Source organism: Procambarus clarkii, chromosome 63 (assembly GCF_040958095.1).
Source record: "Procambarus clarkii isolate CNS0578487 chromosome 63, FALCON_Pclarkii_2.0, whole genome shotgun sequence".
NCBI classification, from domain to species: domain Eukaryota; kingdom Metazoa; phylum Arthropoda; class Malacostraca; order Decapoda; family Cambaridae; genus Procambarus; species Procambarus clarkii.
In genome coordinates this window covers 26,215,280-26,237,779 of record NC_091212.1, presented here as the reverse complement: position 1 = coordinate 26,237,779, position 22,500 = coordinate 26,215,280, and the positions used below count along the sequence as shown (strand labels likewise).

The 22,500-nt window shown below is 53.4% G+C and overlaps 2 protein-coding genes across 2 annotated transcripts in view; one reads left to right on the top strand and one right to left on the bottom strand.

The window, feature by feature from the left end:
- Positions 1 to 755: 755 nt before the first annotated feature.
- On the top strand, positions 756 to 2,000 carry LOC123769601 (uncharacterized). The gene has a single exon (XM_045760841.2). The coding sequence runs from the start codon at positions 756 to 758 to the stop codon at positions 1,998 to 2,000; it is 1,245 nt and encodes a 414-aa protein (XP_045616797.2).
- Positions 2,001 to 9,269: 7,269 nt separating this feature from the next.
- LOC123769600 (streptococcal hemagglutinin-like) overlaps positions 9,270 to 22,500 on the bottom strand; it is a 55,877-nt gene continuing 42,646 nt past the window's right edge. The window contains exons 3-4 of the mRNA XM_069308930.1: positions 20,516 to 21,276; positions 9,270 to 11,605 (exon numbers count right to left, since the gene is read on the bottom strand). Of these exons, the coding sequence (XP_069165031.1) occupies positions 9,270 to 11,605; positions 20,516 to 21,276 (3,097 nt within the window). The remainder of the gene's footprint in view (positions 11,606 to 20,515; positions 21,277 to 22,500) is intronic.

Sequence of the window (22,500 nt, the reverse complement as noted above, 5' to 3'; positions counted from 1 at the left end):
TGTTGGGGGGCCAAGTGGTGGTGCAGGTGTTGGGGGGCCAAGTGGTGGTGCAGGTGTTGGTGGCCAAGTGGTGGTGCAGGTGTTGGGGGCCAAGTGATGGTGCAGGTGTTGGGGCCAAGTGATGGTGCAGGTGTTGGGGGCCAAGTGATGGTGCAGGTGTTGGGGGCCAAGTGGTGGTGCAGGTGTTGGGGGGCCAAGTGGTGGTGCAGGTGTTGGGGGGCCAAGTGGTGGTGCAGGTGTTGGGGGCCAAGTGATGGTGCAGGTGTTGGGGGCCAAGTGATGGTGCAGGTGTTGGGGGCCAAGTGATGGTGCAGGTGTTGGGGGCCAAGTGATGGTGCAGGTGTTGGTGGCCAAGTGATGGTGCAGGTGTTGGTGGCCAAGTGATGGTGCAGGTGTTGGGGGCCAAGTGATGGTGTCATTATTTAAACATCAGAACCAATAATTTTAGTTTATTTTCATTTAAATTAATTTTTTATGCGATAAAATCCATGTTGTATCCAACATGATCCATGTTGTATCGTTGTTGTAGTGTTGCTGCTGTTGTTGCGAGTAGTGTATTATACAGTACCAGACGACACGCTAAAGCTGTGGTCTTCACCCTCGTAAATACTGCCTCCTACATGATTAAATACGTAAGGTAATTATGAAGTTTAATTGCAAGAGTCGTTCATTAGGGGTATTGAGTCTGAGGAAAGCGTGGAGTGGGGTGTTTACAGACTAGTAAGTGTCAGCTGTTTACCCTACGGTTGTTAGTCATGCCTGTTGTAACTGTACCCATGTCTGTTGTAACTCTGTCCATGACTGTTGTAACTCTACCCATGCCTGTTGTAACTCTGTCCATGTCTGTTGTAACTCTACCCATGCCTGTTGTAACTGTACCCATGTCTGTTGTAACTCTACACATGCATGTTGTAACTCTACCCATGTCTGTTGTAACTCTACCCATGCATGTTGTAACTCTACCCATGTATGTTGTAACTCTACCCATGCATGTTGTAACTCTACCCATGACTATTGTAACTCTACCCATGACTGTTGTAGCTCTACCCATGCATGTTGTAACTCTACCCATGACTGTTGTAACTCTACCCATGCATGTTGTAACTCTACCCATGACTGTTGTAACTCTACCCATGCATGTTGTAACTCTACCCATGTCTGTTGTAACTCTACCCATGACTGTTGTAGCTCTACCCATGCATGTTGTAACTCTACCCAGGACTGTTGTAACTCTACCCATGCATGTTGTAACTCTACCCATGACTGTTGTAACTCTACCCATGCATGTTGTAACTCTACCCATGACTGTTGTAACTCTACCCATGCATGTTGTAACTCTACCCATGCATGTTGTAACTCTACCCATGACTGTTGTAACTCTACCCATGCATGTTGTAACTCTACCCATGCATGTTGTAACTCTACCCATGACTGTTGTAACTCTACCCATGACTGTTGTAACTCTACCCATGCATGTTGTAACTCTACCCATGCATATTGTAACTCTACCCATGATTGTTGTAACTCTACCCATGCATGTTGTAACTCTACCCATGACTGTTGTAACTCTACCCATGCATGTTGTAACTCTACCCATGACTGTTGTAACTCTACCCATGCATGTTGTAACTCTACCCATGACTGTTGTAACTCTACCCATGACTGTTGTAACTCTACCCATGCATGTTGTAACTCTACCCATGACTGTTGTAACTCTACCCATGCATGTTGTAACTCTACCCATGACTGTTGTAACTCTACCCATGCATGTTGTAACTCTACCCATGACTGTTGTAACTCTACCCATGCATGTTGTAACTCTACCCATGAATCTTGTAACTCTACCCATGACTGTTGTAACTCTACCCATGCATGTTGTAACTCTACCCATGACTGTTGTAACTCTACCCATGACTGTTGTAACTCTACCCATGCATGTTGTTGTAACGGGGGGTGGGGGAAATAGCTCTATCTTGTCCATTATTCCACCCTCCAGTTAACTAACGAGGCCGGGGGAAACAGCTCTCTCTAGTCCGTTATCCCGTCCCCAGTTAGCTAACTATTCTAGAGCACTCCCAGAGATCCTAAGGCAACCTCTCTCGTTCAACACCTTGTAACCTAGGTATTTGACTACCTAGGTGCTAAGACTACAAGGCGCCGTCACTAGATCAGCTACCCGAAACTCTAGAGAGAACTCTAGAATACAGAATCATTGCCACAAACGTGTAAGAGAAAACGAGAGGAAAGAAATGAATAGTGAAGTAATTAGTGAGGGTTCGGGGTGAGAGGTAGAGAGGTGGGAGGAGCGAGGAGGGTCATTAGTTGAAAGTGAGAGTTTAGAGAGGGGTGGAGGGAGAGGTGTAGATAGGTAGAAGGAGAATAGTAGATAGTAGAAGTAGAAGAGTAGATAGTAGAAGACGAAATGCTGCCACCATCCATTCATGATCATTACATACAAGACAAGGAATGGAACTTGCCTGTATCAAAATATTCTCAAAAGATGTTATTACCATGTATCAACTCCAAACATGTACCCATTTATATCATGAAACCAGTAACCACAGAGGCTTTCTCAAATCCTCAACTCAAAGCTCTAGGGAACGAAGTTAAACACAATTTAAATAATAAATTCATAATTATATTTTCACATGAAGTATCATAATTTAGCAATTCAATTAAAAATGTTCCAGTTTAATATGCAAAGTGAGTCATCATCCAAGAATTCGAGAACCCTACAACTTGACTGCCCCTGATCATCACACAACATATGTAAACACGACCAAGTCACCTTACTGCTCAACTCACCAAGTGTCTCTGCCTATAGCTGGATAGAGAGGGGGGGGGGTCTGTAGTTGACAGAGACTCCCGCCCTGCCGGCCGACAGCCTCCCTGCTAGGGCCGTCTCCTCTGCTTCTGTTGACTGCCGTTCTTCTGTCTCGTTAATGCTTAATACTCTATGCTCCCTCAGTATATATTGGGGATCCTAGTACTAACTCCGCCCACAAGTAGATAGCCTCCGGCATTACCAAGCCACTCCTTAAACGTCGGCATGTTTGAAGGCTACCAGACTACAATTATAAGCTTAGCGGAAGCAAGGTGAAATTCTCATGATCTGACCTCAGGTCACTTGAGGTCATTAACGCTTTGAGGTGTGAGATCTCCGGCAGACAACTGGCGCCTCTCAGATCCTTGTCTGTGACTCATGTACTCTATGTATGTATTAAACTAAACCAAACACTTTACAGTGTTACATTGTAACTCTACCCATGACTGTTGTAACTCTACCCATGACTGTTGTAACTACCCATGCATGTTGTAACTCTACCCATGACTGTTGTAACTCTACCCATGACCGTTGTAACTCTACCCATGACTGTTGTAACTCTACCCATGCCTGTTGTAACTCTACCCATGCCTGTTGTAACTCTACCCATGACTGTTGTAACTCTACCCATGCATGTTGTAACTCTACCCATGACTGTTGTAACTCTACCCATGACTGTTGTAACTCTACCCATCCTTGTTTTAACTGATAATAGGTAGTTCCAACTACCATGTAGTATAGAGCCAAGTTATCCTTGGATGACTCCTACCATTAAGCTATATATTTGTTTTGTGTGTGGAGGAGGTTAATATAAGCGGCGGGTGGTGGTAATGAGCTGAGCTGTACAGTGGCACTGATATTGTACTAGGTCGTCAGCCTCGTTAAGCGGAGCGACTGGCGCTGACTTCAGTGAGCTCACACCTGGCCACCGCTGGACGTCACCGGTGAAGTGTTAACCTTTCCTTGTTGGTTGTTGAAGATATGGTGAAGACTCTTCCTTGGGAGTCTTTATCATATCTTCAACCAAGAAGAAAAGCCGCAACACTTCACCGAACATGCAGGTCTGCGTTCAATCCCCGACCGTCCAAGTGATTGGGCACCATTCCTTCCCCACGTCCCATTCCAAATCCTTATCCTAACTCCTTCCAAGTGCTATTTAGTCATAATGGTTTGGCGCTTTCCCTAATAGTTCCCTTCCCTTCTCACCTGGGCATGTAGAGAGTACACTCAGGTTCCTTCTATGGTGCTTTATTGTGAGAGAGAACACAATATCCGGGGCACCAGAGCTCCAACTGCTCTAGCCTTCACTATATACACTGACTGGCCTACGCTCTATATGGGGTATGATGTCAGAGGCCTAGCTGCCTCGTGATTGGTTGTCACTTCAACCGTCACTGACCAATATGTTTAACAGCTCTCTAACTCTGTCCACGGAGGACAGAAGAAAATGTATATATGCTGGTTAGCATTGTAAATGTGTGGCCACGTCTGTGGTAGAACAGAAAAAAATCTAACTACTTTACAATTTGAAGAGTGAGAGATGAGATGTCCGACACGCCCGAAACGCTGTGCATACTAGTGGCTTTACAAGAATGTGAACACATCATGGCATGTACTCTCATAAACCCAGTGTAACTTCTTGTATAAATAAATAAATGTGGTGGAGGGTGTGAGGGTGATGAGTTACTCCCTCGAGCGTAGCTGGACCACCATTTATCAAACGTTTACGTGTCCACCTACGAAACCAGTACATCTTTCCTCGATCATAGTGGCTTTGTTTGCATTAAGCAATTAAGTTATTAGCTCCGAAGCGCTGTGAGGTTGTACATTTATATTTTGGGTTGTGAAGTTTCGAAGCTCATAACTGTTTAATAAATGCAAATTAAGCCGCCACGTCGAGGAAAGATGTACAGGTTTCGTAAGTGGACACGTCAACGCTTAATGAATCCTGGATTTTGTGTCTAACATCAAAATCTTCTATGGCTAAAGTCTCCCACCATTCTGCCTCTGCCCTAATTACTTTGCATTTGTGGGGGTTGATGTCTAGCAGCCATCTCTGTAATTTCTCCAGGTCATCCTCAAGGATTCTGCCGTCCTCCATTCATATTCTTTTCGATAGTTTTATTCATCTGCAAAGATCAACGTGAAACATTACAGTTGCTCTATTAAATCTTTTCATAGAGCTGAGCGAGAATAGTACAGGACCCAGTACTGAGGCGTGAGGTACCCTGCTCCTCACTTCTCTCTGCTCCAGTTCACCCGTTACCTCTACTGTTACTCTCTCCCGTTAGCCATGTATTTTCTGACCCAGTTCACCTTACAGTTAAGTGTTCTGCTTTCATTAGAGCAAATTGCCAAGTATCGGAACATAATGATGACTGGATCCTAGAGTTTCTTCATAGCCTACGCTCTCGATGTCCATCTCGTTGTGTTAGGTGCCAATAATGGAAGGTGTTGAGGGGACTGGTGAAGATGTCTGGTGCTCTGGGGACAGAATTGGATTCGCTGCACGAGGGAGCTTAGGCGGATGAAACAGCGTGTCTGCCCTCAAGAGGAACCACAGGAGGAGAGCAGTCTTAGGAAGTCCTCGTCTTGGAGTGTGACAAAGGACAAAGGACTTTGGTAGACCCAGACAAGGTGTGCTACAGCTTTCGTGAAGACCTCCACTTAATCGCCGTTTCGGAGAACGAGTGCTATAGGGAGGCTGGAGTTCGCACTAAGGGTAATGCGAGGAATGGAGCGCCGGTAAATAAAGTGAGCGCATTATGGTTGTAGGTTATTCCCAGGTGAGGTATTTAGACAGAACTTCTTATGCTTGAGATAGGGAAAATAGGCTAAGGGTTTAATATCCAGGAGCGGGAATGAAGGATATTGTTAACAATATAAGTGATATGGCTCGCAATGAGTATAACCCCCGTTATTTGTATAGTGCCGGAGAAAATGAAGTAGGAAGAGTTACGAGTGAAGCATTAGTACAGAGGTTTAAAGCAGTCGTCGCACTTAGGAGCAAGGGAGGGAGTCCCATCATATGTGGAATTCTTCAAGAAAAGAGAGTTGGAAATGAATGAATGTCTAGAGCACTTGTAGTCAATTGCTGACTTGACAATTGTACATCAAATACAGTATCATTCATTGATAACTGGGATCACTTCTATGGAAGGAATGATATGAAGGCTAGGGGCGGGGCTCGTTTTTTTCGGCTCTTATTGCTGCTTTTAGCAGGTCGTTGGAATGTGTGGTTGGGGGGGTGTGTCTAGGGTTTAACTGTTAGTTGGTAGTGGTACGGGAAAGGAGGCAATGAAAGCATGTGTTGGCAGAGGGAAAGAACAGGGATGGAGACGGGCCTCGACATAACAACGCCCGTAAGGTTATTACACAAACAGTAGGAGTCTTTGCAACAAAATAAATTATTTAAATGTTCTTGTCAACGGAGAAACACTAGATATTATTACTACTGTGGATGAATGTAGACAAGAAGGAACTATTAGCTAAATATAAATTATAGGGATTCAACTTAATTCCCACTGATTAGACGAGGAGGGGGGGAGTAGCCATATGTATGGGGGAGTAGCCATATGTATGGGGGAGTAGCCATATGTATGGGGGAGTAGCCATATGTATGGGGGAGTAGCCATATGTATGGGGGAGTAGCCATATGTATGGGGGAGTAGCCATATGTATAGGGGAGTAGCCATGTGTATGGGGGAGTAGCCAAATGTATGGGGGAATAGCCATATGTATGGGGAGTAGCAGTATATATGGGGGAAATTTAAAATGTTAAATCAAAGAAGGGTTCAAAATTGACCCACAAACACAAACTATTTGATTAGAATTTAATGAAAAGTAATATATATATATATAATATATATATATATATATATATATATATATATATATATATATATATAATATATATAATATAATCAAAGCAGAACGCTTTAAAAGAGACCGTCGTCGTCTATGCCTTCAAATGCCCTCTTGGGGACTGTAAGCTCAAAAAAACCCAGTATATAGGCAAGACAACAACATCTCTTTCTAGGCGTTTAACGATACATAAGCAACAGGGCTCCATTAAGGAACATATAATCTCTTCCCACAACCAAACCATCGCCAGAGAAATCCTAGTAAACAACACAGAAATCATCGATAGATACAGCGATAGCAGACGGCTTGACGTTTGCGAGGCACTACACATTAAAAAGTCAACACCAGCAATCAACAGCCAATTAATGCACAACTATATTCTACCCACCTCAAGACTCCGCTCCAATATAGAAGCATCAAGAAATATGGACCAATAGGCTTTCTATAATCACTTCCATTCAATACCCATTGTTTCGTGTTCTGTCCTGTGTTGATGAATTTAATACCCTATTAATACCACCTCACCCCATCCACCTCACTCAAATGTAGATATAAACAAATCGGAGATGTGTAAGTTCTATTGAGTTGTGTAAGCTAAAGTCTTTGAAAATGTAATAAGTTTCACGAAACGCGCTCAAGTGTCGCGTCAGACTAGAAATAAAAATGAATTTTGGAGAATTGATTTTTGAATTACCACCAACAGTGAAAAGGAATGTACGAAAGATTGAGAAAATTCGTGTTAGAATTATTAATCTTACTTTTTCGGTCATATTTAATAATATATATATATATATATATATATATATATATATATATATATATATATATATATATATATATATATATATATATATATATATAAGGGAAAATAATATCAGTAATAATAATAGTAATTATATATAGGCCATATATATCAGGAGACATTCAATAACAATTTGTATTGGGTTTGACCTTTAACATACCTGAGACACGTAATCTGTTAATTCAGTGGCACGCGAGGGCGCAAGAAGGTAGGGTTAGAGGCCTACGGATCGCTGAAAACAATAGTCTTACAGATCAAGTACTCAAAGTACCTCCCCCCCCAACCCCCCGTCTCCGGGCAGGCTAGGAGAGTAGCTCTCTGGAAAAAACTTGTGGTGGTGGTTCGGTGCTCCCTGGAGGGTCAACTTCCTCCCCCCCCCCTCCCCACACACACACACACACACACACACACACACACACACACACACACACACACACACACACACACACACACACACACACACCGAGCGGTTGGGTTCATCTTTGTCAGTTTTTTTGTGGCTGAAGATGACGGGCGGAGGCGTGCGTGGTGGTCATGGGCTTACCTAACACTACTTAGCTAACACTGCTAAGCTGTTCTTACCTAAGGCTACTTACCTAATACTGTTACATTGTTCTTACCTACCAGGGACTACGGGGCATTGAGGCCTAGCTCCTACGCCCTGCCTACTAGCCTTGTTGTGTCTAGCCTTTTTTTTTTTAACTGTCTTACGGTGTAAGCAGGGACGGGGGTGGGGATAAGGGACGGGTGTGGGGGCAGGGGGGGGGTAAAGGGAGGGGGTGTTGATGAGGGGGGGGGGGGGGGGGGGGGGACTACACGTGTGGGGCTCCCCCATTGAGGAGGGTGGGGGTGGATGTCTGGGACTAAATATAACACAACAGATGAGACGGGAAACTTTGAGCCTTGTAACTTCTTGACCAATCTTTTACTCCCTTGGCTTCCATGGCAGAGTTTTTTTTTGCCCCGAGGGGCGAGTATATTGGGCAGCGCCACTCATCTTGTGAGTGGACACACCGCCATAGCAGCATGTACAACACTCCCCAATAGGAAGAAAACCCGCTGGGATGTTCATCCTGTCACTTGTACATAGACACAGCTGGGACTGTCTCAAGTGAACAGCTCCTCAAACAAAAAGATTAACATCGGTCAACCCTTAAAATCTTACGTTATTTTGGGGGGTGCAAAATGGGGAAAACTTTTAAGAACAGTATCAATGTTTGACAAATAGTTTTTTTCCTAACTCCATTACGGGCTAACCATTGCCGGTGTTACTTGGGACTTTTGTTTCGAGTAGCTGAATCTTAAAACAGCACATCATCATCAAACAATGTAGGGTTTATTATTCTACGCATATTTCTAATGTCTCTGAGGTGTTCACATTGTCTCAGGTAGTGGTCAAGGTGGTGTCCGTCACTCTCACCACAGATTCTGCAACTCCGCTGCTCAACTGTTGTTTCCACCCCGATCTCCATGGATATTTGTATCCAAGACGAATTCTTACTATTACTGATTCTCTCCCGCGGCCGCCACCTCTTCGGCCATAATGACTGGGATTGCCAGCTGCAACCATGTTGTACCATCGTACAGATTCACTGGTTTGTGCTTCTATCCTCCTTTCCTCAGTTACCTTGTCACGGTGATGTTGCCTGACAATGCCTCTAATTTGTAGAAGTCTTGGGTATGAAGTATTCAATATGGTTTCTTTCAGCGCCTTCAGCAGCCAGCACATCTGCTCGTTCTGTGGTGGACACTGCATGTGTCCACTGTGGCTCGTGTCCACTATGGCTCGTGTCCACTATGGCTCGTGTCCACTGACGCTCGTGTCCACTGAGGCTCGTGTCCACTGAGGCTCGTGTCCACCGTGGCTCGTGTCCACCGTGGCTCGTGTCTACCGTGGCTCGTGTCCACTGAGGCTCGTGTCCACTGAGGCTCGTGTCCACCGTGGCTCGTGTCCACCGTGGCTCGTGTCCACCGTGGCTCGTGTCCACCGTGGCTCGTGTCCACCGTGGCTCGTGTCCACCGTGGCTCGTGTCCACCGTGGCTCGTGTCCACCGTGGCTCGTGTCCACCGTGGCTCGTGTCCACCGTGGCTCGTGTCCACCGTGGCTCGTGTCCACCGTGGCTCGTGTCCACCGTGGCTCGTGTCCACTATGGCTCGTGTCCACTGACGCTCGTGTCCACTGAGGCTCGTGTCCACTGAGGCTCGTGTCCACCGTGGCTCGTGTCCACCGTGGCTCGTGTCCACCGTGGCTCGTGTCCACTGAGGCTCGTGTCCACCGTGGCTCGTGTCCACCGTGGCTCGTGTCCACCGTGGCTCGTGTCCACCGTGGCTCGTGTCCACCGTGGCTCGTGTCCACCGTGGCTCGTGTCCACCGTGGCTCGTGTCCACCGTGGCTCGTGTCCACCGTGGCTCGTGTCCACCGTGGCTCGTGTCCACCGTGGCTCGTGTCCACCGTGGCTCGTGTCCACCGTGGCTCGTGTCCACCGTGGCTCGTGTCCACTGAGGCTCGTGTCCACCGTGGCTCGTGTCCACCGTGGCTCGTGTCCACCGTGGCTCGTGTCCACCGTGGCTCGTGTCCACCGTGGCTCGTGTCCACCGTGGCTCGTGTCCACCGTGGCTCGTGTCCACCGTGGCTCGTGTCCACTGAGGCTCGTGTCCACCGTGGCTCGTGTCCACCGAGGCTCGTGTCCACCGAGGCTCGTGTCCACCGTGGCTCGTGTCCACCGTGGCTCGTGTCCACCGAGGCTCGTGTCCACTGAGGCTCGTGTCCACTGAGGCTCGTGTCCACTGAGGCTCGTGTCCACTGAGGCTCGTGTCCACTGAGGCTCGTGTCCACCGTGGCTCGTGTCCACTGAGGCTCGTGTCCACTGAGGCTCGTGTCCACTGAGGCTCGTGTCCACTGAGGCTCGTGTCCACCGAGGCTCGTGTCCACCGAGGCTCGTGTCCACTGAGGCTCGTGTCCACTGAGGCTCGTGTCCACCGTGGCTCGTGTCCACCGTGGCTCGTGTCCACCGAGGCTCGTGTCCACCGAGGCTCGTGTCCACCGAGGCTCGTGTCCACCGAGGCTCGTGTCCACCGAGGCTCGTGTCCACCGAGGCTCGTGTCCACCGAGGCTCGTGTCCACCGAGGCTCGTGTCCACCGAGGCTCGTGTCCACCGAGGCTCGTGTACACCGAGGCTCGTGTCCACCGAGGCTCGTGTCCACCGAGGCTCGTGTCCACCGAGGCTCGTGTCCACCGTGGCTCGTGTCCACTGAGGCTCGTGTCCACCGTGGCTCGTGTCCACTGAGGCTCGTGTCCACCGTGGCTCGTGTCCACCGTGGCTCGTGTCCACCGAGGCTCGTGTCCACCGAGGCTCGTGTCCACCGTGGCTCGTGTCCACCGTGGCTCGTGTCCACCGAGGCTCGTGTCCACTGAGGCTCGTGTCCACTGAGGCTCGTGTCCACTGAGGCTCGTGTCCACTGAGGCTCGTGTCCACCGTGGCTCGTGTCCACCGTGGCTCGTGTCCACCGAGGCTCGTGTCCACTGAGGCTCGTGTCCACCGTGGCTCGTGTCCACCGTGGCTCGTGTCCACCGAGGCTCGTGTCCACCGTGGCTCGTGTCCACTGAGGCTCGTGTCCACTGAGGCTCGTGTCCACCGTGGCTCGTGTCCACCGTGGCTCGTGTCCACCGTGGCTCGTGTCCACCGTGGCTCGTGTCCACCGAGGCTCGTGTCCACCGAGGCTCGTGTCCACCGAGGCTCGTGTCCACCGAGGCTCGTGTCCACCGTGGCTCGTGTCCACCGTGGCTCGTGTCCACCGTGGCTCGTGTCCACCGTGGCTCGTGTCCACCGTGGCTCGTGTCCACCGTGGCTCGTGTCCACCGTGGCTCGTGTCCACCGTGGCTCGTGTCCACCGAGGCTCGTGTCCACCGAGGCTCGTGTCCACCGAGGCTCGTGTCCACCGAGGCTCGTGTCCACCGAGGCTCGTGTCCACCGAGGCTCGTGTCCACCGAGGCTCGTGTCCACCGTGGCTCGTGTCCACCGAGGCTCGTGTCCACCGAGGCTCGTGTCCACCGTGGCTCGTGTCCACCGTGGCTCGTGTCCACCGAGGCTCGTGTCCACCGAGGCTCGTGTCCACTCGTGTTTGGGTTCAGACACTGACGGTTGGGTTCAGACACATGAAATGTTGGTTTTCTTTATCGTGGCTAGGCTGTGTGTTTATTGTAAGTTCTTCCCGGCACGCTCCTGTTGCTGGTGTTCCCGGCACGCTCCTGTTGCTGGTGTTCCCGGCTCGCTCCTGTTGCTGGTGTTCCCGGCTCGCTCCTGTTGCTGGTGTTCCCGGCTCGCTCCTGTTGCTGGTGTTCCCGGCTCGCTCCTGTTGCTGGTGTTCCCGGCTCGCTCCTGTTGCTGGTGTTCCCGGCTCGCTCCTGTTGCTGGTGTTCCCGGCACGCTCCTGTTGCTGGTGTTCCCGGCACGCTCCTGTTGCTGGTGTTCCCGGCACGCTCCTGTTGCTGGTGTTCCCGGCACGCTCCTGTTGCTGGTGTTCCCGGCACGCTCCTGTTGCTGGTGTTCCCGGCACGCTCCTGTTGCTGGTGTTCCCGGCTCGCTCCTGTTGCTGGTGTTCCCGGCTCGCTCCTGTTGCTGGTGTTCCCGGCTCGCTCCTGTTGCTGGTGTTCCCGGCTCGCTCCTGTTGCTGGTGTTCCCGGCACGCTCCTGTTGCTGGTGTTCCCGGCACGCTCCTGTTGCTGGTGTTCCCGGCACGCTCCTGTTGCTGGTGTTCCCGGCACGCTCCTGTTGCTGGTGTTCCCGGCACGCTCCTGTTGCTGGTGTTCCCGGCACGCTCCTGTTGCTGGTGTTCCCGGCACGCTCCTGTTGCTGGTGTTCCCGGCACGCTCCTGTTGCTCTCTGGTGTCCCCGGTCCGGGTCCACATCACTCGGTTACCTACCAGTTATTTGACTCCCTTCCGTCGTTTGCTTCTGTTGCTTGAAGCTATCTAGCGTCTCCCCCCCCCTTCCCCACCTCCTCCCTCCTGCCCCACCACCTCCTCCTCCCTGCCCCACCACCTCCTCCCCCCTGCCCCACCTCCTCCTCCCCCTTCTGCCCCACCTCCTCTTCCCCCCTGCCCCACCTCCTCCCCCCTGCCCCACCACCTCCTCCCCCCTGCCCCACCACCTCCTCCCCCCTGCTCCACCACCTCCTCCCCCCTGCCCCACCACCTCCTCCTCCACCCTGCCCCCACCTCCTCTCCCCTGCCCCACCACCTCCCCCCTGCCCCACCTCCTCCTCCCCCTTGCCCCACCACCTCCTCCCCCTTGCCCCACCACCTCCTCCCCCTTGCCCCACCACCTCCTCCTCCCCTTGCCCCACCACCTCCTCCCCCTTGCCCCACCACCTCCTCCCCCTTGCCCCACCACCTCCTCCCCCTTGCCCCACCACCTCCTCCCCCTTGCCCCACCACCTCCTCCCCCTTGCCCCACCACCTCCTCCCCCTTGCCCCACCACCTCCTCCTCCCCCTTGCCCCACCACCTCCTCCTCCCCCTTGCCCCACCACCTCCTCCTCCCCCTTGCCCCACCACCTCCTCCCCCTTGCCCCACCACCTCCTCCCCCTTGCCCCACCACCTCCTCCCCCTTGCCCCACCACCTCCTCCTCCTTGCCCCACCACCTCCTCCCCCTTGCCCCACCACCTCCTCCTCCCCCTTTGCCCCACCTCCTCCTCCTCCCCCTTTGCCCCACCTCCTCCTCCCCCCCTGCCCCACCTCCCCCAACCCACAACCCTCACCGTCCCATTCATCAACGCTCCCCCTCCCTCCTAACATTCCCTCTTTCATATTCACGTTAACTCTCCCACTCCTTAATTCTCCGTGAACTCCAAGTGTTGTAGTGTGACAAGTTGTTTCCCATGGTGGGGGGGGGGGGGGGGGGGGGGGGGGGCCGTGGACACCGTTCCCTCACCCCCCCCCGCGGGCCGTTCCCTCACCCCCCCCCCTCGCGGGCCGTTCCCTCACCCCCCCCCCGCGGGCCGTTCCCTCACCCCCCCCGCGGGCCGTTCCCTCACCCCCCCCCCGCGGGCCGTTCCCTCACCCCCCCCCCTCGCGGGCCGTTCCCTCACCCCCCTCGCGGGCCGTTCCCTCACCCCCCCCCGCGGGCCGTTCCCTCACCCCTCCCCCCGCGGGCCGTTCCCTCACCCCTCCCCCCGCGGGCCGTTCCCTCACCCCCCCCCCGCGGGCCGTTTCCTCACCCCCCCCCCCCCGCGGGCCGTTCCCTCTCCAACCCCCCCCCCCCGCGGGCCGTTCCCTCTCCAACCCCCCCCCCCCCCCCGCGGGCCGTTCCCTCACCCCCCCCCCCGCGGGCCGTTCCCTCACCCCCTCCCGCGGGCCGTTCCCTCACCCCACCCCCGCGGGCCGTTCCCTCACCCCCCCCCCACGGGCCGTTCCCTCCCCCCCGCGGGCCGTTCCCTCCCCCCCCCCCGCGGGCCGTTCCCTCCCCCCCCCGGGCCGTTCCATCCCCCCCCCGCCGTTCCGTCCCCTCGCCCCCCCCCCCCGCGGGCCGTTCCCTCATCCCCCCCCCCCCCCCGCGGGCCGTTCCCTCACCCCCCGCGGGCCGTTCCCTCCCCCCCCCCCGCGGGCCGTTCCCTCCCCCCCCCCCCGCGGGCCGTTCCCTCTCACACCCCCCCCCCCCGGCGGGCCGTTCCCTCAACCCCACCCCCCCCACGCGGGCCGTATATCATTACGTAGATTCATGAATGAATTTCTTCCCGGCGCCGTCACCACAATCAACCTTGTGTGTTTGTTTTGTTTGTGACCCGTGTGTGTGTGGCGCGCCTGGTGCTTGTGACCCGTGTGTGTGTGTGTGTGTGTGTGTGTGTGTGTGTGTGTGTGTGTGTGTGTGTGTGTGTGTGTGGCGCGCCTGGTGCTTGTGACCCGTGTGTGTGTGTGGCGCGCCTGGTGCTTGTGACCCGTGTGTGTGTGTGTGTGGCGCGCCTGGTGCTTGTGACCCGTGTGTGTGTGTGTGTGTGTGTGGCGCGCCTGGTGCTTGTGACCCGTGTGTGTGTGTGTGTGTGTGTGTGTGTGTGTGTGTGTGTGTGGCGCGCCTGGTGCTTGTGACCCGTGTGTGTGTGTGGCGCGCCTGGTGCTTGTGACCCGTGTGTGTGTGTGGCGCGCCTGGTGCTTGTGACCCGTGTGTGTGTGTGGCGCGCCTGGTGCTTGTGACCCGTGTGTGTGTGTGGCGCGCCTGGTGCTTGTGACCCGTGTGTGTGTGTGGCGCGCCTGGTGCTTGTGACCCGTGTGTGTGTGTGTGTGGCGCGCCTGGTGCTTGTGACCCGTGTGTGTGTGTGGCGCGCCTGGTGCTTGTGACCCGTGTGTGTGTGTGGCGCGCCTGGTGCTTGTGACCCGTGTGTGTGTGTGGCGCGCCTGGTGCTTGTGACCCGTGTGTGTGTGTGGCGCGCCTGGTGCTTGTGACCCGTGTGTGTGTGTGGCGCGCCTGGTGCTTGTGACCCGTGTGTGAGTGTGTGTGTGGCGCGCCTGGTGCTTGTGACCCGTGTGTGTGTGTGGCGCGCCTGGTGCTTGTGACCCGTGCGTGTGTGTGGCGCGCCTGGTGCTTGTGACCCGTGTGTGTGTGGCGCGCCTGGTGCTTGTGACCCGTGTGTGTGTGTGGCGCGCCTGGTGCTTGTGACCCGTGTGTGTGGCGCGCCTGGTGCTTGTGACCCGTGTGTGTGGCGCGCCTGGTGCTTGTGACCCGTGTGTGTGTGTGGCGCGCCTGGTGCTTGTGACCCGTGTGTGTGTGTGGCGCGCCTGGTGCTTGTGACCCGTGTGTGTGTGTGTGGCGCGCCTGGTGCTTGTGACCCGTGTGTGTGTGTGTGTGTGTGTGTGTGGCGCGCCTGGTGCTTGTGACCCGTGTGTGTGGCGTGCCTGGTGCTTGTGACCCGTGTGTGTGTGTGGCGCGCCTGGTGCCTGTGACCCGTGTGTGTGTGTGGCGCGCCTGGTGCTTGTGACCCGTGTGTGTGTGTGTGGCGCGCCTGGTGCTTGTGACCCGGGTGTGTGTGTGTGTGTGTGGCGCGCCTGGTGCTTGTGACCCGTGTGTGTGTGTGTGTGTGTGTGTGTGTGTGGCGCGCCTGGTGCTTGTGACCCGTGTGTGTGTGTGGCGCGCCTGGTGCTTGTGACCCGTGTGTGTGTGTGGCGCGCCTGGTGCTTGTGACCCGTGTGTGTGTGTGGCGCGCCTGGTGCTTGTGACCCGTGTGTGTGTGTGTGTGTGTGGCGCGCCTGGTGCTTGTGACCCGTGTGTGTGTGTGTGTGTGTGGCGCGCCTGGTGCTTGTGACCCGTGTGTGTGTGTGTGTGTGTGTGGCGCGCCTGGTGCTTGTGACCCGTGTGTGTGTGTGTGTGGCGCGCCTGGTGCTTGTGACCCGTGTGTGTGGCGCGCCTGGTGCTTGTGACCCGTGTGCGTGTGTGTGGCGCGCCTGGTGCTTGTGACCCGTGTGTGTGTGGCGCGCCTGGTGCTTGTGACCCGTGTGTGTGGCGCGCCTGGTGCTTGTGACCCGTGTGTGTGTGTGGCGCGCCTGGTGCTTGTGACCCGTGTGTGTGGCGCGCCTGGTGCTTGTGACCCGTGTGTGTGGCGCGCCTGGTGCTTGTGACCCGTGTGTGTGTGTGTGTGTGTGTGTGTGTGTGTGGCGCGCCTGGTGCTTGTGACCCGTGTGTGTGGCGCGCCTGGTGCTTGTGACCCGTGTGTGTGTGTGGCGCGCCTGGTGCTTGTGACCCGTGTGTGTGTGTGTGGCGCGCCTGGTGCTTGTGACCCGTGTGTGTGTGTGGCGCGCCTGGTGCTTGTGACCCGTGTGTGTGTGTGTGTGGCGCGCCTGGTGCTTGTGACCCGTGTGTGTGTGTGTGTGTGTGTGGCGCGCCTGGTGCTTGTGACCCGTGTGTGTGGCGCGCCTGGTGCTTGTGACCCGTGTGTGTGTGTGTGTGTGGCGCGCCTGGTGCTTGTGACCCGTGTGTGTGGCGCGCCTGGTGCTTGTGACCCGTGTGTGTGTGTGGCGCGCCTGGTGCTTGTGACCCGTGTGTGTGGCGCGCCTGGTGCTTGTGACCCGTGTGTGTGGCGCGCCTGGTGCTTGTGACCCGTGTGTGTGTGTGTGTGTGTGTGTGTGTGTGGCGCGCCTGGTGCTTGTGACCCGGGTGTGTGTGTGTGTGGCGCGCCTGGTGCTTGTGACCCGTGTGTGTGTGTGTGTGTGTGGCGCGCCTGGTGCTTGTGACCCGTGTGTGTGTGTGGCGCGCCTGGTGCTTGTGACCCGTGTGTGTGTGTGGCGCGCCTGGTGCTTGTGACCCGTGTGTGTGTGTGGCGCGCCTGGTGCTTGTGACCCGTGTGTGTGTGTGTGGCGCGCCTGGTGCTTGTGACCCGTGTGTGTGTGTGGCGCGCCTGGTGCTTGTGACCCGTGTGTGTGTGTGGCGCGCCTGGTGCTTGTGACCCGTGTGTGTGTGTGGCGCGCCTGGTGCTTGTGACCCGTGTGTGTGTGTGGCGCGCCTGGTGCTTGTGACCCGTGTGTGTGTGGCGCGCCTGGTGCTTGTGACCCGTGTGTGTGTGTGTGGCACGCCTGGTGCTTGTGACCCGTGTGTGTGTGTGTGTGGCGCGCCTGGTGCTTGTGACCCGTGTGTGTGTGTGTGTGTGTGGCACGCCTGGTGCTTGTGACCCGTGTGTGTGTGTGTGTGGCGCGCCTGGTGCTTGTGACCCGTGTGTGTGTGTGTGTGTGTGTGTGTGTGTGTGTGTGTGTGTGTGTGTGTGTGTGTGGCGCGCCTGGGGGGCCTCTACATGACGTGGCGGTGTGTTCGTGTGTGTGTACTCACCTAGTTGTACTTGCGGGGGTTGAGCTCTGGCTCTTTGGTCCCGCCTCTCAACTGTCAATCAACTGGTGTGCAGGTTCCTGAGCCTATTGGGCTCTATCATATCTACACTTGAAACTGTGTATGGAATCAGCCTCCACCACATCACTTCCTAATGCATTCCATTTGTCAACCACTCTGACACTAAAAAAGTTCTTTCTAATATCTCTGTGGCTCATTTGGGCACTCAGTTTCTACCTGCGTCCCCTAGTGCGTGTGCCCCTTGTGTTAAATAGACTGTCTTTATCTTCCCTTTTCAAAATCATTGAGAAACTTGTGTGTGGAGATCATGTCCCTCCTAACTTCTGTTTTCTAGCGACGTGAGGTTTAATTCCCGTAGTCTCTCCTCGTAGCTCATACCTCTCAGCTCGGGAATTAGTTTGGTGGCAAACCTTTGAACCTTTTCCAGTTTAGTCTTATGCTTGACTAGATAAAGACTCCATGCTGGAGCTGCATACTCCAGTATTGGTCTGACATATGTGGTATACAAAGTTCTGAGTGATTCCTTTCACAAGTTTCTAAATGCCGTTCTTATATTGGCCAGCCTGGCATATGCCGCTGATGTTATCCTCTTGATATGGGCTTCAGGGGACAGGTCTGGCGTGATATCAACCCCCAGGCCTTTCTCTCTGACTCGTGAAGTATTTCATCTCTTAAATGATACCTTGTATCTGGCCTCCTGCTCCCTACACCTATCTTCATTACATTATATTGGCTTGATTTAAACTCTAACGACCATTTGTTCGACCAATTCTTTAGTTTGTCTAGGTCTTCTTGAAGCCTCAAGCTGGCCTCCTCTGTCTTAATCCTTCTCATAATTTTGGCATCGTTAGCAAACATTGAGAGAAATGAGTCTATATCCTCTGGGAGATCATTTACGTATATCAGAAACAGGATAGGACCGAGTACAGAGCCCTGTATGACTCTACTGGTGACTTCACGCTAATCTGAGGTCTCACCCTTCACTGTAACTCTTTGCTTTCTATTGCTTAGGTGCTCCCTTATCCACTGGAGCACCTTACCAGTTACTCCTGCCTGTCTCTCCAGCTTATATACCAGCCTCTTATGGGGTACTGTGTCAAAGGTTTTCCGACAATCCAAGAAAATGCAGTCCGCCCATCCTTCTCTTTCTTGCTTAATCTTTGTCACCTGGTCGCAGAATTCTATTAAGCCTGTAAGGCAAGATTTAACCTCCTCGAACCCATGTTCATGGAGGGTACAGGAGTAGGGCGCCTGACAGCTGAGTGGACAGCACTTCGGATTCGTAGTACTGATGTTCCGGGTTCGATCCCCGGTGGAGGCGGAGACAAAATGTTTCTTTCACCCTGATGCTCCTGTTACCTAGCAGTAAATGGGTACCTGGGAGTTAGACAGCTGCTACGGGCCCCTTCCTGGGGGGAGGGGGGTGTAACAAAAAGGAGGCCTGGTCGAGGACCGGGCCGCGGGGACGCTAAGCCCCGAAATCATCTGAAGATAACCTCAAGATGTTGATGGGTTGTCACGAAGTCCCTTCTCTCCAGATGTGTTACCAGGTTTTTTCCTTGCGATCTTCTCCATCACCTTGCATGGTATACAAGTTAAGGACACTGGCCTGTAGTTCAGTGCCTCTTGTCTGTCACCCTTTTTGGAAATTGGGACCACATTAGCTGTGTTCCATATTTCTGGTAGGTCTCCCGTCTCCAGTGACCTACTATACATTATGGAGAGTGGCAAGCAAAGTTCCTCGGCACACTCTTTCAATACCCATGGTGAGATCCCGCCTGGACCAACAGCCTTTCTCACATCCAAATCCAACAGGTGTCTCTTGACTTCATCTCTCGTAATTTCGAATCCTTCCAAAGCCGGGTGGGTGACATAGTCCATCATGTCTTGTACAGACTTAGGTCTGTGTCCCATGGTATATCCCTTAGGAAACTTCTCATCCCCTCATAATTCCCCTTTCGGTATGGCAGCCTTTTGTTTCCTAGTTCTTTTTGGGGGGAAATAAATCCTAGCTCTACCAGGTTCTCAAAGATCAATACTCTGTGATCACTCATTCCCAAGGGTGCTTCCAACCTAACTTCCCTTATATCTCACTCATTTAGGGTAAATATCAGATCAAGCATGACTGCTTCATCTTCTCCTCTCATTCTTGTTGGTTCCTTCATGTGCTGGCTTAGAGAGTTTCTTGTAGGCACATCGAGCAGCTTAGCTCTCCATGGTCCTCCATGTGGGTCTCTGTTCTCCTAATCTATCTTGTTGTGGTTGATGTCTCACATGATTAATAGTCCAGGTCCATTCCTGCTAGCGACAGAAGCTGCTCTCTCTATTATGTTAATGGTGGCCATGTTGTTTCTATCATATTCCTGCCTGTCATTTGGTGGTGGATTATATATCACTACGACTATGATTTTTTGTCCTGTAGTTGTTACTGTACCTGTTATGTAGTCACTGAAACCTTCACACCCCTGAATAACCATCTCCTCAAAACCCCAGCCTTTTCTTACCAGCAGAGCTACACCCCCACCACCACCTCTTCCTTCTCTCTCTTTCCTCACAACACAGTAGTCAGTGTGTGTGTGTGTGTGTGCGCGTTGGTGTGTGTGTGCAGGCATGCGTGACTGTTGCCGGCGTATCCCCCGCACATTATGAGCTGCATCACTGTACAGGTATTACCAAACTGGTTTTGTCATCCGCCCAACACAACTTCTTGCTTACGGGGAAAAACTCCAGTGGTTTCTCTTCCTACTTACTAAAAGAACCACGAACCTCCTCCTTCCTCCTCCTGGGAATTACCTTCTTCAGTTACGTACTCCTCACCTCACTCTTTCCGTACTGATTGGCAGTTCCTTCCTCTCTCTCTCTGTTCACGGGCTATTCATGCCCGTGCCACCCCTTGTGGGTGGCTTTATCTTTATCTCTCCCTCACACACCACTTGATAATGGTCCAGGACTGACCCATCCGACGTCGTTTCTCCATCTACTGATAAGTGGTTTGGTCGTCAAACCACGAAGTTGCTTTTTTGTGTAGAACTCTTCTGCGCGCGCGCGCATGTTCATCTCTTGGCTTGTTTGATGAATGTGCATGTGCTAGCTTTAGTTCTAGGTGCCACCTTTTCAATTGTCGGTCGTCTATTGCAGTGAATCCCAACACCCGTGTCTAATCAGATCTTATTTTATTAATTGTGTGGGTATCTTACCTTGATTTGGCCTTGTGCTGGACGTGTGGGCCTTGTGCTGGACGTGTGGGGCCGTGTATTGGGCGTGTGGGCCTTGTGCTGGACGTGTGGGCCTTGTGCTGGACATGTGGGCCTTGTACTGGACGTGTGGGGCCGTGTATTGGGCGTGTGGGCCTTGTGCTGGACGTGTGGGCCTTGTGCTGGACGTGTGGGCCTTGTGCTGGACGTGTGGGCCTTGTGCTGGACGTGTGGGGCCGTGTACTGGACGTGTGGGCCTTGTGCTGAACGTGTGGGCCTTGTGCTGGACGTGTGGGGCCGTGTACTGGGCGTGTGGGCCTTGTGCTGGACGTGTGGGCCTTGTGCTGGACGTGTGGGCCTTGTGCTGGACGTGTGGGCCTTGTGCTGGACGTGTGGGCCTTGTGCTGGACGTGTGGGCCTTGTGCTGGACGTGTGGGCCTTGTGCTGGACGTGTGGGCCTTGTGCTGGACGTGTGGGCCTTGTGCTGGACGTGTGGGCCGTGTACTGGGCATGTGGGTCTTGTGCTGGACGTGTGGGCGTTGTACAGGACGTGTGGGCCTTGCACCGTACGTGTGGGCGTTATACCGGACGTGTGGGCGTTGTACTGGACGTGTGGGCGTTGTACCGGACGTGTGGGCGTTGTATTGGACGTGTGGGCGTTGTATTGGACGTGTGGGCGTTGTACCGGACGCCCACACGTCCAATACAACGTTGTAAAGGACGTTCGTGTTCGTTGAACACGAACAAGGGGACACAGGTGGAAACTTAGTACCCAGATGAGCCACAGAGACGTTAGAAAGAATTTTTTCAGTGTCAGGGTAGTTAATAGGTGGAATGCATTAGGCAGTGGTGTGGTGGAGGCTGACTCCATACACAGTTTCAAATGTAGATATGACAGAGCCCGATAGGCTCAGGAATCTGTACACCAGTTGATTGACGGTTGAGAGGCGGGACCAAAGAGCCAGAGCTCAACCCCCGCAAACACAACTAGGTGAGTACAACTAGGTGAGTACACACACACACACACACACACACACACACACACACACACGAACAGAGAGAAAGATCTAGAAGTTGATATCACACCAAACCTGTCTCCTGAAGCCCACATAAAAAGAATAACGTCTGCGGCATATGCGAGGCTGGCTAACATCAGAACAGCATTCAGGAACCTGTGTAAGGAATCATTCAGAATCTTGTACACCACATATGTAAGACCAATCCTGGAGTATGCGGCCCCAGCATGGAGCCCGTACCTTGTCAAGCACAAGACGAAGCTGGAAAAAGTCCAAAGGTATGCCATTAGACTAGTCCCAGAACTAAGACGCATGAGTTACGAGGAAAGGCTGCGGGAAATGCATCTTACGACACTGGAAGACAGACGAGTAAGGGGAGACATGATCACAACCTACAAAATCCTCAGAGGAATCGACCGGGTAAACAAGGATAAACTATTCAACACTGGTGGGACGCGAACAAGGGGACACAGGTGGAAACTGAGTACCCACATGAGCCACAGAGACGTTAGAAGGAACTTTTTCAGTGTCAGAGTAGTTAACGGATGGAATGCATTAGACAGTGATGTGGTGGAGGCTGACTCCATACACAGTTTCAAATGTAGATATGATAGAGCCCAGTAGGCTCAGGAATCTGTACACCAGTTGATTGACAGTTGAGAGGCGGGACCAAAGAGCCAAAGCTCAACCCCCGCAAGCACAAATAGGTGAGTACACACACACACACACACACACACACACACACACACACACACACACACACACACACACACACACACACACACACACACACACACACACACTTACACTCACTCACACACACTTACACTTACACTCCCCCCCCCAGTCTGAATCCTCTCTCACCGTCTTCCTATAAGGTGGCCACCATTACACCTGTTAATAATAGAGAGTTTGTGTCCTAATACTTCATAATGGTGTTCATTTAATTAATTAAAATGGTTAAAGTATTCC